Source organism: Sarcophilus harrisii, chromosome 4, assembly GCF_902635505.1.
Source record: "Sarcophilus harrisii chromosome 4, mSarHar1.11, whole genome shotgun sequence".
In the NCBI taxonomy this organism is placed as follows: domain Eukaryota; kingdom Metazoa; phylum Chordata; class Mammalia; order Dasyuromorphia; family Dasyuridae; genus Sarcophilus; species Sarcophilus harrisii.
Genome location: NC_045429.1, coordinates 318174417 through 318192030, shown reverse-complemented (window position 1 = coordinate 318192030; position 17614 = coordinate 318174417). Strand labels below are relative to the sequence as shown.

General features: G+C 38.8%; 1 protein-coding gene and 1 long non-coding RNA gene across 3 annotated transcripts in view; one reads left to right on the top strand and one right to left on the bottom strand.

Annotated features, from left to right (window-relative positions):
* SDK2 (sidekick cell adhesion molecule 2) overlaps positions 1-17614 on the top strand; it is a 436057-nt gene that overhangs the window by 310702 nt on the left and 107741 nt on the right. For both annotated transcript variants that reach the window (XM_031965742.1, XM_023502570.2), the window contains exons 10-13: positions 103-219; positions 1450-1617; positions 8210-8312; positions 16769-16945. In XM_031965742.1, coding sequence (XP_031821602.1) covers positions 103-219; positions 1450-1617; positions 8210-8312; positions 16769-16945 — 565 coding nt within the window. The remainder of the gene's footprint in view (positions 1-102; positions 220-1449; positions 1618-8209; positions 8313-16768; positions 16946-17614) is intronic.
* On the bottom strand, positions 8127-16842 carry LOC116423271. Its single transcript, XR_004233811.1, has 2 exons — positions 16773-16842; positions 8127-8316 (listed from the first exon to the last, which is right to left on the bottom strand). It is a non-coding gene; the product is annotated as an uncharacterized LOC116423271 (long non-coding RNA).

Below are 17614 nucleotides of genomic sequence, written 5' to 3'. Positions count from 1 at the left end.
AGGGGGCAAAGAGAAGATTGTCTGCTTAGGGTTTAGAGTCACTACTGCCTCCAGTTATAGGGGAAATGTCTTACTAAGGAGTTTGTCCATCTCTTTCCCAAGGCATTGCCCCTAACATCACCAGAGGCCCTTTGGACAGCACAGTGATTGATGGCATGTCTGTGGTGCTGGCATGTGAGACATCTGGGGCACCCCGGCCAGCTATTACTTGGCAAAAAGGTAAAAGGGATGATATTCAGAATGAGACGGGCAGTGGGTTAAAGTAACAAGAGTATGAGACTGGGGCTTGTGAGATTTGGATTCTAAAATTCTGGCTCAGCATGTTATTTATCTTTGTGACATGGAGCAAATCATTTCACCTATCTGGGATATACCCTGAGTGTTCCTGAGCCTGCCACTGTACCTGAAAGACCATCAGACCTTCTTGTTTTTCCTTCAGCTGAATTCTCCTCTGTGTGGTCTCTCCTCTGACTAGAATATGAGCTCTTTGTAACAAGAGGCAGTCTTGCTTTCATATTTATATCCCCAGTACTTAGCACAGTGATTGGCACATAGTAAGCATTTAATTAAAGCCTTTTTTCCCATACAAATACAAATCCATTCATGCACATTTATTGGGAATATTTTATTTTATATCCAACTGCACATGGACTTATTATGCAAATACATGCTCCCAGATGTGCACCCATACCAGGACACTCATGGAGGTAGGCAGCCATAACCTTAGGGCAAGTCTTCAAGACTTTCCAGCTCCCTTGCCAAAGCCCCTTTCCCAAACTCTCCATACTCTCTGCTTCATCCCCTCGTCCCCTTCCATTCTCAGTCTTTCCCATCATGCAGCTCAGTCGAAGGTGACTTTTTCCTGAAGGTTCCAGCTTCTAAATGCCTGTCATCACCTCATCAAAAATATTTGCTTCTACCTGATTCACAGGTGCCAGCTGCTTCTAGCTCTCCGTGGCTGAGGCATTGGGAAGGAAGGGGCTGAAGGTAATGATAGGATCTAGAATTTGAGCTCCAAACCTTAGGAAAGAATGAAAATTATTCCTCTATTAAGGAACAAGTGCTCTATAAGAGACACAGCATTGAACTAGAAGTCCAAAGACCTGAATTCTTGTCTTCACTTTACCATTATCTGGCTAAGTGACCTCAAGCAAGTCATTTTCCACATTTCTGGGCCTTAGTTACCTGATGTATAAAATGACACTAAAGATAATTTTCCAGGTCCCTTCCAGCTATGAAACGGATCTGTGATGGACTGGGGTGTTTGTGAGGAGAAATGCAAGGTGGGGACAAACTAAGCATACAAAAGGCATATTAGGTCATCCTGCCCACAATCCACTCTCCTGTTCATCTCTGTGTCCTTCCCAGTCTTAAGGTGGCCTGGCAGGGGCAGGTGAAATGGGAAGGGGGGACCATGCTGGCTCCATATTCTTTTGCATCTCCCTGCAGGTGAGCGGATCCTGGCCAGTGGCTCCATTCAGCTACCCCGCTTCACTCTCCTGGAATCTGGGAGCCTGCTCATCAGTCCCACCCGAATCTCTGATGCCGGCAGTTACACATGCTTGGCCACCAACTCACGGGGTGTAGATGAAGCCTCTGCGGACTTGATCGTGTGGGGTAAGCCGACATTTCCAACAATTAAGAATGCAAAGTAAATCCCAAGTGAATCCCCACACACAATGGACATATCCAAATTCATCCCTGTGTACCTCCCTTCTCCAGTATACATGATCATATAAGGTACTTACAGATGCAGTCAACAGCTCTACCTTTGTAAACTACCTTTAAATTTTAAAAAATTGACAGATTGAAGAGGGTTTTTTTTAAGGAAGGTCTGAAGTCGATGTTATGTGATAAATAGTTGAAGGGACTGGTAGTGATTAGGGCAACCAGAAGGTCCCAGGCAATATGTATAGCCAAAGACAGAAGATGCAAGTAAAATGTGTATTGCTTCTCTGCTTATTGAAAGAGGTTCCGTGTGATGTTTAAGTCGTGCAAATCAGTGAGATTTAATAACACGTAACATTAGCAGAGGTTAGAAGTCAGAAGAAAAGGAGCAGCCCAGCAAGCCTAAAAATAACATTCCCTGGAGCTCCTTAGAATTAGGAGCTTCTATAAAATATATAAAACAGTGAAGAGGTCAATTTGTTGTGGCAATTATAGAGTGTCCTCATTATCTCTTAGGTACACACACAGCTGTACTCCTCTAAGCAAGATAAATTAATCTTGGGGCCAATCTCCAGATTCTCAGTCTTCCCTAGCTAGGGCATCTCTCTTTGTCTCCAGACCTGTCATCTCATGCTTCACTCTACTGACCCCTCATCTCCATTCCCTCCATTCTTCATCTATGGCTATACTTGGGAGTGAGCAGGAATGGGTTATGAGTGTCTTCCTGCCTGAGATTGATCAACTCTTATGTAGAATTGTAAATACAAGCTGATTTTCCTGTTAAAAAAGGTGAAAGGGCTTGAGGGGCACCTCGTTATGCTCTGGGTTATTAGAGAAGACAAAGAATTTCTATAAAAGATGAAAGAAATAATCTTGGGAAGTGGCCAAGTTAAAAAAAAAAAACATTCTGGAAAGGTTTTGAAGAAGAAAAACTAGTGATAGAGAAGCTTGGTATTGGGAAGAGAATGGAACAAAGGAGAAAGAAATTATAATATCACTTAAGTAATCATGAGTCTACTCAGAAGGTGAAACTTGACCGTTTGGAGAAGAGATAGATTTTGAACTATGAGAATTCAGCAGGTACCTCCATGACTCACTCAAGAAATGGAGAAGTAAGACATAAGACTGTAGGGGATGATTTCCCACTGAGAAGATCCATAGATCAGCTCAGATGAAGACATGGATGAGTAGGTGAGAGGATAGTGCTAAAGGGACTTCAGGCCAGGTAATCAGGTGTAGAAGAACTTAGGAGGTACTAGCAGAGCCAATGGTAAGGGCTGTTGGTCCTTCATTTCATCTGAAGAAATGGAGTTGATGACTCATATCATCTAAATCCTATGAGCAGTCAGATAGCCCAGTTAAAATGGGAAGGCAAGAAAGGAGAGTCCCTCCAAGGATAGGATGGCCTTGAGTTGGAAGAGAAAGAAAGAGAAGGGAAAAGAGAAAAAATTTACACACACACACACACACACACACTCCAGTGGTTCTTCCCATTGCTTAGCTATCCCTGATGGATTCTGGGATAGGGATAAGAACTAATTTATGTGGAAATTAAGAAAACACTTGCAATGTCTTGCTAATGACTATGAGGTATTGGTTAGAGAATAAAGCTTAGGAAGACAAAGGTAAAATTGACTTCTTTCAGTTGAAGGTCATAACATTTAAAAGAAAATGAAAACTTTGTCTTCATTGCATGAGAACTCTTCTTTGGTTTACTCATTGTTTTGGTGACCTTTTTTTCATTTTATTTTGAGGTTTTCTGGTAGTTTTGCTTCTTTGGGGAGTTTCTATCGCTATTTTTGAGAGCGAGCTTATGAGATCAGGCTTGCTTTCTTTTTCTTCACTCTCCTAGAGAGAAGCTGTTAAACCAAAGAGAGAGTGTGGAAAGTGAGCAACTAGCTATTTAGATATTAAAATGGGGATCAAAGAACAGGGTTTCTTGTTCTGGACCATAGTATATACAATGGCAACCCCATGTGAATGGAGGGATGCAATGTATCTCATAAGGAAGGGAAAGAACATATTTGATAAGAGACCTACTGAGTTAATGAAGAGAAATTAACAGTTGAAATCTGAAAAAGAGAAAAAGAAGGAAAATGTGCGGATGAATTGTCCATCTGGATACAAAAGAAACAATATAGTATATTAGAAAGAGCTCTAGATTTGGAGACAGAGAATCAAATCCCAGGTCTGCCATTTAGGTAAATCACTTATCTCTTCTGAATTTCAGTTTCTTAGTTTGTAAAATGAAGGGATGGGATTATAAAACTTCTAAAGTCCCTTCCACATCTTTAATCCTATTAATGATGTCAATAAATGTGCCCTAGAAAGAATTCCCAAGTAAAAATTGAATAATTCAGTTTTAAAACTTGAAGTCCCTAGAGCCTGACACAATTTGTATATAGTAGGTACATAGTAGGTGAGTAGACTTCATTTTCCAATTGTTCAATTCTTCCCAGAATCCTCATCTTAAGGAAACTGCCCAGGGCAGCCATCTTCTCTCCTTCATTTCTCTCTAGACTCTACTGATACCTATACACACATGTATATTCTTCTCTCTCTCTCTCTCTCTCTCTCTCTCTCTGTGTGTGTGTGTGTGTGTCTTTCTCCATCTCTCTCTGTCTCTCTCTGTCTCATTCTCTCTTTTGCTCTGTCTCTCAGATTCCTTTTATATGTTGTCTTCTTCATTAAAATATAAGCTCTTTGGGGGCTTGCTACTTCAAGTCCTAAGTGTCTTTTTGCTTATATTTGTATTTGCAAGGCTTAGCCCAGTTCCTGGTACATTTTTTAATTCAATCTTTTTTAGTTGTGTCCAACTCTTTGTGACCCCTTTTGAGGTTTTCTTGGCAAAAATACTGGATTGGGTTGTCATTTCCTTCTCTAGTGAATTTTACAGATGAGGAACTGAGGCAGATTGGGTGATGTGACTTGCTCAAGGTTGTACAACTAGTAAATGTCTGAGCCTGGATTTGAACTCACTAAGATGAGTCTTCTTGACTCTAAGTCCAACATTCTATTTACTGTGTCACCTAGTATCTGCCTGGCACATAGTAAGAGCATAATAAATGCTTGTGAAATTGGCTTGACAAGTGAATAAAAAAGTAAGACTTAATCCTTCCCTCAGAGAATCTATAATCTAATTGGAATTAGGGTATCATTGATAATCATATTACCTTATATGTCTGTGGATCAATATCCAAAGTAGGAGTAGTCAACAGAGCGAACTTGACATTTTAATATAAGAAAATACTTTCATAGACATCCCTAAGGCTGGATAGAATGCAATTCCTGACCATAATGTCACAATGTAAGGATGTAAACCTCATTCAGAAGAAATCGGACTGACGGAAGCAGTGGGTGAGCAGGTACTACCTGTCAGGAGAGTAATCTACACCTGTAAGGAACCCCACAAACCTAAGGGTGGATACTTGATAATGAGAATTAAGGTAAGGTTGAGGAGGAACTGTCTTGAGCTGTGAAATTGACAGGAACTCCCTAGAAAAAAATGACCATCTCAGCTTAGAATTCAGGATGGCAATGGAAGGGAATTCTGGGTATAGTCAAACACATACCTTAGTATTGAGGAGAGAAGATTTCTAAATGTTCATAACAAAGATAAATGTGGAATCCTTGAAAGGAAACGTGGCTCAGGAAGGAAGAAAAGGGCAAAAAAGTGGAAATTCTGAGAAGACAATTACAAATGATTCAGTAAGGGAGGAAAGAGGGATGTGACTGAAGAAACTTCTCCAGCTGCACAAGGGAGAAGAATAGACTCATAGAAGCTCAGGGTTAGAGGGGAACAGGGCAGGGCCCAGGAAAATTGTGAAAGAAGTTAGTTATAACACAGAGCCACCCACAGCTATCCCAACCAGTGGTTCTTCAGACTGCTTAAAGTCTGCCTGTGATCACTATCTGCCAAGGGAACACTTGTATTTTTTGCCCAGCTCAGGGTCTTAAGAAGGTTTTTCCTTTCATCAAGCTAAAATCTGTCTCTCTGAAGTGTCCACTCATTGCTCCTAAGAATACCCTCAACAGAAAAGCAGAACAGAGGGTCTAGGAAGCCCTGAGCTCAAATCTAGCCTCAGACAATTACTGATTGTATAACCCTGGGTTTCCTCATCTGTAAAATGGAGGTAATAATAACACCCATCTCCCAGGACTATTGTAAAGATAACATGAGATAATATTTGCAAAAGATTTATCACAGTGCCTGGAGAATATTATTATTCAGTCAATCAGTTGTATCTGACTCTTTCTGACTCCATGGATCCTACTATCCATGGGATTTTTTTGGCAAATATACTGGAGTGATTTGCCATTTCCTTCTCAAGTAGATTTAAGATAAATAGAACTTAAGCAACTTGGCCAAGATCACACAGCTAGTAAGTATCTGAGGCTGGATTTGAGCTCACGTTTTCCTGACTCCGGACCCAATGCTGTATTCACTGAGTCACCTCGCTGCTTCCTAGACTAACGGGTTAAGTGACTTAATCTAGTACATGTCTGAGGTCAAATTTGAACTCGGGCTTTCCTTACTCCAGATCCAGGGCTCTATCTACTGTCATCTAGCTGCCCCTACCTGGAACACAGTAAGCACTAAGGCAGCTAGGTGGCACAGTGGATAAGCATTTACCCTGGAGTCAGGAGAACCTGAGTTCAAATGTGATAATTACCAGTTGTATGACCCCAGGCAAATCATTTAATCCTGATTGCCTCTAATCAAATTTTTAAAAATTCTTTTCCCCTTTCTTCCCTTCCCTCTTTCAGATAGTTCACAATTATCACATTTCCCCTAAATATTCACTTCTCCAGACAAAACAGTTCAATCCTCATTAGCATAATCTGTAAACCCCTTACCCCTTTTAACCTTCCTCCTTTGGATGCCCTCAATTTCTCCACATCCTGCCAAAAATGTGGTACCTAGAATTATAAACTGTATTTCAAATCAAGTCTCAGAGGCAGCATATCACAGGACTATGACCTTCCTCATTCTGGACAATAGACAGATCTTAATTCAGCCCAAGATCACATTAGCTCAGATTTTTAAAGAACATGGATTGTACAAAAGGTGGAAGGAGGGCCATCTAACGAAAGATGAATACAAAAGAATGGCATATGCCTGAAAGAATATTATCAGGAAGGGGATGACCCAGAATGAGCTGATTTGCCAAATATGCTAAGGATTTTTTAAAAGGCTTTTTGAGCTGCTTGGATTAAAATGAAAACAGGAGAGAGGCTCGATGTTTGAACCAATCAGTATAACCATAACAGACAGCAGAATTCATCTCTTTACTCCTATTCTGTGAGACTGCTGCATCTTCAGAGAGATGGTGACAGACTAATAGATGTCCAGAGGAGAAAAACTGAGTACAAATCCCACCCTAAGATAATTTCTAGCTGTGTGACTCCAAGCAAGTCACCGAACATCTCAGAGACATCCAAAATAAGTGACTAGCTCAGGGTCACACAGCTAAGAGGATCAGGAAGGCCTTTTTATTAATAATAATTATATTAATACCTTTAGTATTCTCTCCATCCTCAAATAATTACATACAACATTGACCTATTAAATGTTTTATCCCCAGATAGAACATAAGCTGCTTAAGGGTAGGATTTTTTTGTTTATTTATTTCATCATTGTAACTCCACTGGTGTCTGGCATACAGTAGGTGTTCAACCAATGTTTATTATATGTGAATAGACTGGAAAAAGGATTCTTGGTTTAGAGTAAAAAGTTGAAAGGGAGGAAACAAGCATTTATTATTAAGCATAATTCTAAACATTTTACGTACATTATTATCTCATTTGATCTTTATAACAACCTTGAAAGGTACATATTCCTATTAGCTCTATTTTCCAGTTGAAGAGACTGAGGCAGTCAAAGATTAAGTGACTTGCCCAGGATCACACAGCCAGTATCTGAAGCTGGATTTTAATTCAGGTATTTCATATTCCCGGACCAGTGCTCTATCCAAACTTCCTGTTAGCTGACTCCACCTTTAATGCAGGAAATCATTCTTCCCCTACCTCAAAAAGAATTTCTGACTACAAGAAATTATTGGTGGAGGAGGGGAGTTGGTACCTTTCTTTCCATTTCACTTAATTTTTTTCCAGTGAACAAAAGTCTATTTTTTCTTCATTCCATTTTCCCAGTTGGAAAAAAAAAAAAAAAAAAGAAAGAAAGAAAATTCTTCTAACAAATATGCGTACTCAAGCAAAACAAATTCCCATATTGGCCATGTCTAAAAAATATATGTCTCAATCTATAGCAAGGAATTTGTAAGGATGGGTAAGATAAGATGAGAAAATAGTTGTAAAATTGCTTTGAAAGTAAAAGTTGTATATAAAAATGGCTTATTTGTCTAAAATGTGGTGACTGTCATTATTTTAGCCCTTTCTACGCAGTGTCCAGACACAGAGACTTAGACGGACTGCAGCTGTATACATCTGGGTTCCGCACATGGCTCCATCAAACAGCCTTTTCTCCTCCCAGTCCCTTTTCGCATCCCTGCTCACTCCTGTTACTGCCTCTGCCTTTCAGCCCGGACTCGCATCACCATGGCTCCCCAGGACCAGAGCGTCATCAAGGGTACCAAGGCTTTCATGACATGTGGTGTGACCCATGACCCCAGCGTGTCTATCAGGTACCTCTGTCAGTGGCTGGGAGCGGGTGGGGTAAGACAGACCTCCGGGGCAGTGGAGTGACTGGGTGGCCCAAATACCATAGTTCTTGTAGAATTAAAATAAAATAGTCATGTCTCCAGTGCGGGGGGGGGGGGGGGGGGGGGGGGGGGGGGGTCAAGCAATTCCCATGGGGTCTAAGTACTATGGTGAGCTCACAGTAAGCAATTAATAAATACTAATTAAATTGAATTGAATAAAAAGGCTTTGCATTCCACAGAGTGAAAGGGGATGGGAAGGAGGACCAAAGGAAAAGAATAAAAGGGGAAGTAGAAACAGAGGAGAGGGGATGTCTGCCATCAGGATGACCTGATTTCAGATCTAACCAGATACTTACTAATTGTGTAACCTTGAACAAATTACTTAACCTCTATGCCTCAGTTTCTTCCTCCATAAAATGGGGATAATAGCACCTATTTTCTAAGGTTGTTGGGAAGATCAAATGATCGGATATTTGCAAAATACTATATAAATACTAGATATTATTAGGAAGGAAACAAGCATATATTAAGCACCAAACATAATTAAAAATCTTTCCCAACTCTAAATCCTACGATTCTCTTTCTGCTTGTTTTCTCTTGTTACTTTTTTTTTTTTTTTTTTTTTTTTTTTTGCTTTGTCTGTAGGACAAGAATGGCCTAAAGCCAAAATCCCCATTTCCTCTCCAATCCAGGTTGGATTTTGGAGTTGGAAGATCTGGATTCAAATCTTGTTGTTATACAAATTACTTACCCTCTCCTGATCTTAATGATCTAAAAATCCTTCTGGCCCCAGGATAATGATGCATTGGTCCTCTGGTTACTCCAAACTAATCTTTAGGGCACTGCACTTGGAGTCAGGAAGACCTGGACTCCAATGCCATCTCAGATACCTCCTAGCTGGGTAATCCTGGACAAAACACTTAAGGTATCTGGACTGTTTCCCCATCTGTATAACTGGAGATTGGACTTAATGGCCTCTGAGCTCCCTTCCAGCTCCATATTTATGACCGTGTAAGCTTATAAACCTATGATCTTATTATCTATGGTAAACCAGCCAAAAAGATAAACCCTCCTAGGCCCAGGAGCTCAAAATTATAAAGAAATCTCTCCCTATCTGTACCTCTCCCTCCTTCTCATAAAACCAGTAAAAATTTTAACTCTACTCTTAAAAATTAATACTCCCTAAATTCTACATCTCCGAAGATTTTATGGGCTAATATCCATGCCATAGCGGTGGACAGCAGGGCAGGATGGTGGTGGGTACCCAATTTGTGAAACTCCCCCTCCTCACCCTAGCTTTTTTAGGAACAATCCCTAGAGAAAACTGCAACCTTGGAGCACCATCTTGTGGTTACTTGACATAAAACAACATACAACTAATGGGTGGGAACCTTTGGGAGAGGACCTTGCTCTTGTTAGTGAAAAGCAAAGTTTCCCAAATTACTTTAGCCCAGGAACAGTTTTGAGCTCTATGTATATTATCCAAATATATTATTATTTTTGAAATACATGCCAAAGGCATAAAGGTGAATGGATGTTGGAGAATCCAGCAGGCAAACAAAATGGTATACTGAACCTGGCTTCAGGAAATCTGGATTTGCATCCCAGCTTTAACAAACACTTAACCTTTATGTGCTCTTGGATAAGTCATTTAGCTTTTCCAGGCTTTCATTTCCTCATCTATAAAAACAAAGAGTTTAAAAAAGATGATCTCTAAAATTTCTCCCAGTGGGACTTATAGTATATATGGGAGGTCACCGACATTTTAATGTAAAATCAGGAAAATTAATTCTGTTTTCATACTGAAAAATAGCCAAATGTAATAAGCTTCTTTGATATATACATTGGATAATGGGATCATAGATTGAAAGCTGGAGGGGTCCTTAAAGGTCCAAAATCCATGTTTGGCATTCAAAGCTGTTCACAACTTGGCTACATCCTACATTTCTAGTCTTTTAATTACATTACAACCTTCCCTGCACTCTATCATCCAACTATACCAGGGTACTTGTTGTTTCTCATAAAAAAGCTGTCTCCTATCTCCATGTCTGGAGGAAATCTTAGAATTCCAAGGGACCTTTCCCAGTTTCAAAGCTGATTTATGTTACTGTCTGTCTACAACTAAGTCTCAATTAATGTGAAGAATGAATCTCCCAAAGTGGCCACATTTATTGGAATTCATACTATTTAAACATAATTTTATAAGATATAGTCATTGTTTCCAACCCAATAGAAACAGCCAGTACAAACTCAAATAATGTGAGCACTTCAGAATATGCATTATTTTCACTAGTGGTGACCTGCATATATTCTCTATATTTCTTGTGATTGCAGATGTATGTATGTGTTGTTTCTCCCATTAAAATGTAAGCTCCCTGAGGGCAGGGACTCTTTTTGCTTTTTCTTTGTATCTGAAATACAAGTCTAGTATGTATGTAGTAAGGGCTTTTAATGTGCCATTTTTCAGCCACGTCTGAGTCTCTGTGACCCACCTTGAGGTTTTCTTGACAAAAATACCAGAGTGGTTTGCCATTTCCTTCTCCACTTCCTTTTACAGATGAGGAAACTGAGGCAAGAAGGGTTAAAGTGGCTTTCCCAGGGTCAGAATGCTAGTAAGTGTCTGACACAAGAAGAGTCTGAGTCTTGGTCTGGCATTTTATCCATTGCAATTCCTAGGACTTACTAAATGCTTATTGGTGGGCTACAGATGAAGAAACTGAGGTCAAAAGAAATTAAGTGACTTGTACAAGAGCACATAAATAGTAAGTGTTAGTATTTGAATTCGGGGCTTCTCTGACTCCAAATCTAGTACCTTTTTTGTTGTCGTATATGTGAGGCAATTAGAATTGTGACTTGCCCGACATCACACAGTTAGGAAGTGTTAAGTGTCTGAGACTGGATTTGAACTCAGAGCATCCTGACTTCAGGGTCAGTGTTCTATCTACTATACCATCTAGCTGCGCCAAAATCTAGTATTTTTTCAATATAATTTGATCTTTCATATTTTAAAGAAGAAGGTATTGCTAGCATCAAAATGCACCTATTAGAAAGCCAGGATTCCAGATGACACAGAAGCACAAGTCACCTTAACATACAATGCCCCACATGAAATAGGTGACAATAGAAGGCAGGACAACTTCCTAGAATAATTGTAGATATCTATGTTATGAAGAATGCAACAAAACAGAGAGAAATTGTGGTGGTAATTAAAGTTATTTAAGCTCAGAGGCACCCACAGAGAATTCCCCAAAAGTCTAAAGAAATTTAAAGTAAAATATATCATATGTAGTTTAATTTAATACCATTGTTCAATTTTACTGGAAGTTTTTAAAGCTAGTAGGAGAAGGGAACAAGCATTTATTAAGCACCTACTGTGTGCCAGAAACTATTACGAAAGCTTTACAAACATTATTTCTTATAACAATTCTTATAACAATTTTGGGAGGTAGGTACTATGTCATCCCATTTTACAACTAGGGGACCTCACCATACCCATTGCTAGTATAGATTTTGAAGTTTTCAATTCAATTTAATAAACATTTTTTGGTGCACTTACTATGTGCCAGGTACCATGCTAAGCACTGGAGATACAAAAAGAGTCAAAAAATAGTCCCTGTCCTTAAGAAACTTACAATATAATGGGGGAAAGGAGGGAAAAGATATGCAAACAAATTTAAAGAAATTAAACTCTGTACAAGATAAATTGGAAATAATCTGGAAAAGGGGAAGCCCTGGAATTGAGAAGGGGTGGGGAAAACTTTTTGTAGAAGGTGGGATTTTAGTTGGGAAGCCAGGGAGGTCAAAGCATTTCAGACAGAAAGAAAGCCAGAAACCACGTGATAGATTGTCTTGTTTGTGGAACAACCAGGAGGCCAGTGAGACTGGATAGGAGAGTCCGTGTTGGGGAGTAAGGCATAATTAGGAGGGGGCTGGGTTAGGAACGGTTTTGAATCTAACATAAGTCCCTCACTTGACAGATGAGAGAACAATGTCTAAGCTTCAGTAACCTTAACAACAACCAATGAATACAGCAGGAACCAGAGTCCATCCACTCCTTTCTTTGATAGGACCCTACCTCATCCCCATCATTAGCATAACAAGGCAGAATTGGCATCCCAAAATATTATCATTATACCAGTGTCAAGTTCCTCTGTTCTTCTCTGCGCTCTCAAAATTTGCTCTTGGCTGATTGACGCATTGGAAGACTAGTCAAGAATAATAGCCTTGACTCATGCTCTAAATTTTTCCCAAGGTCAAACAGTGGCCAAATTTAGCACTAATAGAGAAGAAGGGGACTAAGATGGAATGCAGAATATTTTTTTGAATTTAGAATTCTACAATTAGCATTTAGAAATTCCCTCCACCGATGCAGATTAACAATTCATCAGCATTTTGGGGCAGTTGGATGGCTTAGTGGATAGAGTGATAGTTCTGGAGTCAAGGAGATGCATCTTCCTGAATTCAAATCTGGTCTTAGGCATTTACTATCCGTGTGACCCTGGGCAAATTACTTTACCCAGTTTACCTCAGTTTCCTAATCTGTAAAATGAGCTGGAGAAAGACATGGCACACTACTCTGATATCTCTGCCAAGAAAATCCCAAAGAGTCAGACACCATTGAAATTAAGACTTGAAAAGTGCTTTACAAGAATGATTACATATGGTCCTCCTAACAACTCTGGAGGTAGATGCTATTATAGTCCCCATTTTATAGGTGAGGAAACAGACTGAAAGATTGAGATGTTCCAGAATCACACAGGCCACATGTCAGAGGTCAGTCCTGAATCCAGGGCTTCCTCATTTCAAGGCCTTCAGGTTGCCTAGGTAACCAAAAGGCTAAATGTCTTGTCCAGCGTCACAAACCAATTACGTTTCAGAGGCCAGGCTTGAACTCAAGAGTGCCTGGCTTTGAGGCTGACCCTCTGGCCATTTTAAAACACTGCCTTTAATAATAAGGTTGTGATTGTTCAGTCATTTCAGTCCACTCTTTGTGACACCATTTGAGGGTTTCTTGGCAAAGATATACAGTGGTTTGCCATTCTCTTCTGCTGGCTATTTTACAGAAGAGTAAACTGAGGTAAACAGGGTTAAAGACTTGTCTAAGATCATACAGCTAGGAAATGTCTGAGAACAAATTTGAATTAAGGAAGATGAGACTTCCTGACTCCAGGCCTAGATATACAGTAGATATTTTGGAGTATACATATTAAGCCCTTGTCACAAAACTTAATTATTGCATTGCCAGATACCTCATTTCCCAGTTTTCTCTCTTTGCATCAGATGCCTCCTTGCAAGCACATTTTTTAATAATATTTTATTTTTCCAAATATATGTAAAGATAGTTTTCAACATTCATTTTTATAAAACTCTGTGTTCTAAATTTTTCTCCCTCCCTCCATTATCCTCCCCAAGACAGCAAACAATCTGATACAGGTTAAATATGTGCAATCTTTTTAAACATATTTCCATATTTGTCAGGTTGTACAAGAAAAACCGGGTCAAAAGGAAAAAAAACTATGAGATACAAACAAACAAAGAAGTGAAAAGACTATGTTTCAGTCCACATTCAGTCTCCATAGTTTTCTCTGGATATCCATTCCAAATCTATTGGAATTGCCTTGAATTACCACATTGTTGAGGATCGCCAAGTCTATCATAGCTGATAATCACATAATCTTATTGTTACAGTGTACAATGTTCTCCTAGTTCTGCTCACTTCATTCAGCATCAATTCATATAGGTAGGTTTTTCCAGGCTTTTCTAAAATTAGCTTGCTCATCATTTCTTAAAGAACAATAATATTCCATTATATTCATATACCATAACTTAACTCAGCCATTCCCCAACTGATGGGCATCTACTCAATTTCCAGTTCTTTGCTACTACTAAAAGAGCTGATACAAACATTTTTGCACATAGAAGGCTTTCCCCCTTTTTTATCATCTCTTTGGAATACAGAGCCAGTAGTGAGATCAAGTGCATATTTTTTATATGTGATTCTAGATCAAGGATTCTTTTTTTTATTAAAGCCTTTTAATTTTCAAAAGATATGCATGGAAAATTTTTCAACATTAACCCTTGCAAATCCTTGTGTGTGTTCCAATTCCCCCCCTTCTCTCCACCTTTTCCCCTAAATAGCAAGTAATCCAATATATGTTAAACATGGTAAAAATATATGTTAAATCCAGTATATGCATACATATTTATACAGTTATTTTGCTGCACAAGAAAAATCAAATCAAAAGGGAAAAATGAGAAAGAAAATAAAATACAAGCAAACAACAACAAAAAGAGTGAAAATGCTATGTTGTGATCCATACTTAGTTCCCACAGTCCTCTCTTCGGGTGGCTCTCTTTATCACAAGAGCATGAGAACTATAGATCAAGGATTCTTAAGCATTCTCTAGGTCATGGACTCCCTCTGGCAGTCTGGTGAAAACTATGAACCCTTCTCAATAATATTTTTAAATACATAGAATTACAAAGGAAACTAAATGTATTGAAATGCAATTATTTTTTTCCATCCAACTTCCCAGTGTCCTGAAATCTGTCCATAGACCATGTCCCTTCATTTAAGAACCTTTGTTCTTGAGGGTCATCATCATCATCATCATCATTATCCCTTTGAAGATCATCAATAGATCTGGTTTATTAAGCCCTGTGTAGTACAAGTATTATGCCCATTTTGTAGATGAAAAAAGCAACATTCAAAACATTTGATTAACTTGCCAGTAACCAATTAATTATCACCATAACATCAGAGGAAATAGAATTCTCTGCTGAGGATTAGAGATGAGCAAAATGAAATCCAGAGGTGAAGCCCCAAGGTGGTACAAATAACAAAAGTGGCTTAAAATCTGGGATTTTTTTTTTAACTCCATCCACTTTAATCTAAAGATATTGAGCTTAATGTGATCAAAAGAGCAGAAGATTCCAAAGTTAGAAACCTTGAATTCCAGGTTCAATTGAACCACTGGCCACTTGGTAACCTTAAGTCAGTTTTTCTTCCCTTTCAGCCTTCAATTCCTTATTCCTAAATGCAAATCAGGATTTGACTTGGTCAACTCTATGGCCTTCAGTTTCTATTTTAAGGCATCCACATGGCCACAGTTAAAGAAAAATACAGCTTGTACCCCAGGAAATATTCCTGCAGCCTACCAAACATACATTTTTCAGAACCCTGAATTAGTTAAGTTTCAATATTGTCTCCTAGTCCACCCTCAGTGTATTTAGAAGTTCTCACAGTCACTTTGCAATAAAACTGTACATATTAGCTGAATAAATAAGTTTTGTAATCAATGTTGAGTGCTGAATGCTGATGATATTGACTCAAAAAACATTGGCTCAAAAAAAAAAGCAAAAAACAAAAATTGAAATATTCTGCAAAAAAAAGTAACAACTCTGATATAACCACATATATAATTTCTCAAGTCCCTCTCTTTGGGGCATCTGACACATCCTAAGACTTAATAAATAGTTGTTATTGGATGGATAGATTGATTTATACCAGATATCTCAAAAATGAAAACAATAATTGTTTTAGACAATCCTAACCCCTTGTCCTGTTGTGCCATGAATTGGTCTAATGATTTCACAATTAAAACCAACTCTAAGACGTCACCTCTTTCAACACTTAGAAACTTTCATTCTGTTCTCTCTGAACTTTATATTTAACTTTTTCTAAAGAATTTGCTTCTGTTCTTCATTCTGGAAGTTCTTTGGTAACCTTTGGCTAAAAACAGTAATATTCTATCCAGAACTTCAATTGAAATCTAAAGGATGAGTCATACCTTAATGTGGTAACACTCCAGAGATACTTATATTTTTACAGTGGAGTCTTTTAGTCAAGGAAACTGCTCTGATGGTGGAATTTCAGACACTATGACCATCAACAAGGCAGCTATTTCTGGTTAGAAGGAATAGTCAACTCAGCATCTGAGCATGAGGGATTGAAAATAGATTTAAATAATAGTATAACATAAAGAATATTGAGTCTGGAACTTAACAGACCTGGATTTGAATATTAGTTATGCCATTGCATATGATCTCAGTCATTTTCACCTATCTGGATTTCATTTTCCTCCTCTATAAATTAGATGAGCTCTAAGATAATTTCTAGCCCTAAGTTATCCATACCAAAAATAAAATAATAAAATAATTAATATAAATAAAATATTTTAAATTAATTAATTAAATTAATTTAAAAATTACTATAAATAAATAAATAAAAGTAATAAAAATTAAAAAAAATAAAAATCATATCCAAACTAATCCCATGGAAACTGCCCAGCAACCCAAGTAGGATGGAGTCAGCCTGCCTTGGGAAAAATGTCCCACCCTAGAGAAGAGCTCTCAGAAGGAGGACCATGGATTCACTCTCTTTCCCAGCAGAACATCATTCCTGTCAGTTGACTGTGACGTTTTTTTCTTCCTATTAGGTACATCTGGGAAAAGGATGGAGCAGTGATTAGTGTGGACAGCATTCCTCGCATGCGCTTAGATAAGAATGGCTCTCTGCACATCTCACAAACCTGGTCAGGTGATATTGGCACCTACACCTGCAGGGTTCTCTCTGCAGGAGGTAATGACTCCAAAAGTGCCTACCTGCGAGTCCGGTAAGTATCCCCTGCCTTACCCCGGCAGTTAAGCGTGAGTAGCCCCAGGAAGGTTTGGAGCAAGGTCCTTACTAAGCTCTCATGGACCAGCTTCCAGCACTAGTCTGCCATTCTTCCTTCTGTCCCATCCCAAATGATACCCAAATCATGTTGTCTGTGCTCTTGCCATGCATAAGACATTTGTGCAACTCAGGCAAAATTTGTACCTTGTCCTTCCAGCATGTTACTCACCACTGGAGGCTTAGAGTGTTCACTGTGACTCAATACATGGAGAATGTGATTTCCTGGCAAAAAATATGTGTATTTATAAAAACTAATTGTAACACCCACCCACACCAGATGGATGATTTTGTAAGGGACAGCCTTGTGTCCATATGCTGTATAAGCAGAGGGAAATGACTCCTGATTTCCCATCTATCTTACATAATATTCAGTGTTTCCATTATTGCATCCCTCTATGTTGCCCACTAAGCAGCTGCCTACCCTGCCTATCCTTAGTTCTAGCTCTATCTGTATCTAACTAAGCTGTTATACATTAATAACTGTAGGCTACTCATGGTGATATAACTAGACACAATTATGGATTCAGAGGCAACTGGTTTCCAAGGATGAGTGCTTCAGAAAGGGCAGATGAAATATAAGAGAATCCTCTTGCCTTAACATAAAACA